The sequence below is a fragment of the Cebus imitator genome, unplaced genomic scaffold (assembly GCF_001604975.1).
Source record: "Cebus imitator isolate Cc_AM_T3 unplaced genomic scaffold, Cebus_imitator-1.0 Scaffold966, whole genome shotgun sequence".
NCBI lineage: Eukaryota > Metazoa > Chordata > Mammalia > Primates > Cebidae > Cebus > Cebus imitator.
Genome location: NW_016108281.1, coordinates 1 through 721, shown reverse-complemented (window position 1 = coordinate 721; position 721 = coordinate 1). Strand labels below are relative to the sequence as shown.

Here is a 721-nt window from a genome sequence, read left to right as displayed (position 1 = left end):
CAGTGGAGAAACTGCACCTTGGACATAAAAGCTCTAGGTCTTCCTGACAGAAAAAGGTCAAAACCTGATTATGTTTCTGACAAACATGCTTCTCTTCTTGCCTCTTTCTCTTGCTTCTTATCTGGAGTTGCTTAGCAATTCCAGTCAAACGACCCAGTTGAGGATTGCTTGTCAATTTCCTTTCTGGACAGCAAAAGTGGCAAAAAGGGCAGGGAAAAGTATCATCTAGATCCTTCCAGGATATAATGATGCAGGAGAGACAGAAGTTATGCCCACAACTGATGGTCACTGGGTCTTTCAAGTAGTCCAGACCGATGGGACAGCTAGCCACTGCTCGGAGGACATCCAGGCCTGTCACAAATTCCATTGAGCCCTGAACAAAGATGATAGGTAAAGTAATTCTTTTAGCAAGGCCTAGCTCTCTAGAGCTCAAGACCCAGTAAGCAGTAGATATTTTCCCTGAGACCTTGACATCTGACCAGCTTTCAGTTTTACTGACTTGACATGTTGATGGCAGCTTCTAGAAACTTGTTAAGCCCTCAGCTCCTTAGCTTCAGAGTCTACTGCCTGAAGACAGACACTTCACAGCCTGCAGCCTATTACATATTATAACATATTAGCTGGGCTGCTGCTCTTCCCACTTAATGAAATAAAGTCATGTTTTCTTCAAGAAATCAGCCACAGGTCCAAGATAAAGAATCCTTCCTATGAGTTAGAAAAG

At 43.4% G+C, this 721-nt stretch overlaps 1 protein-coding gene across 1 annotated transcript in view; it reads right to left on the bottom strand.

The window, feature by feature from the left end:
- Window positions 1–367, bottom strand: part of LOC108298458 (putative tripartite motif-containing protein 61) — a 10,149-nt gene extending 9,782 nt beyond the window's left edge. Inside the window, exon 1 of the mRNA XM_037735793.1 lies at window positions 18–367. Coding sequence (XP_037591721.1) covers window positions 18–367 — 350 coding nt within the window. The remainder of the gene's footprint in view (window positions 1–17) is intronic.
- Window positions 368–721: the final 354 nt, after the last annotated feature.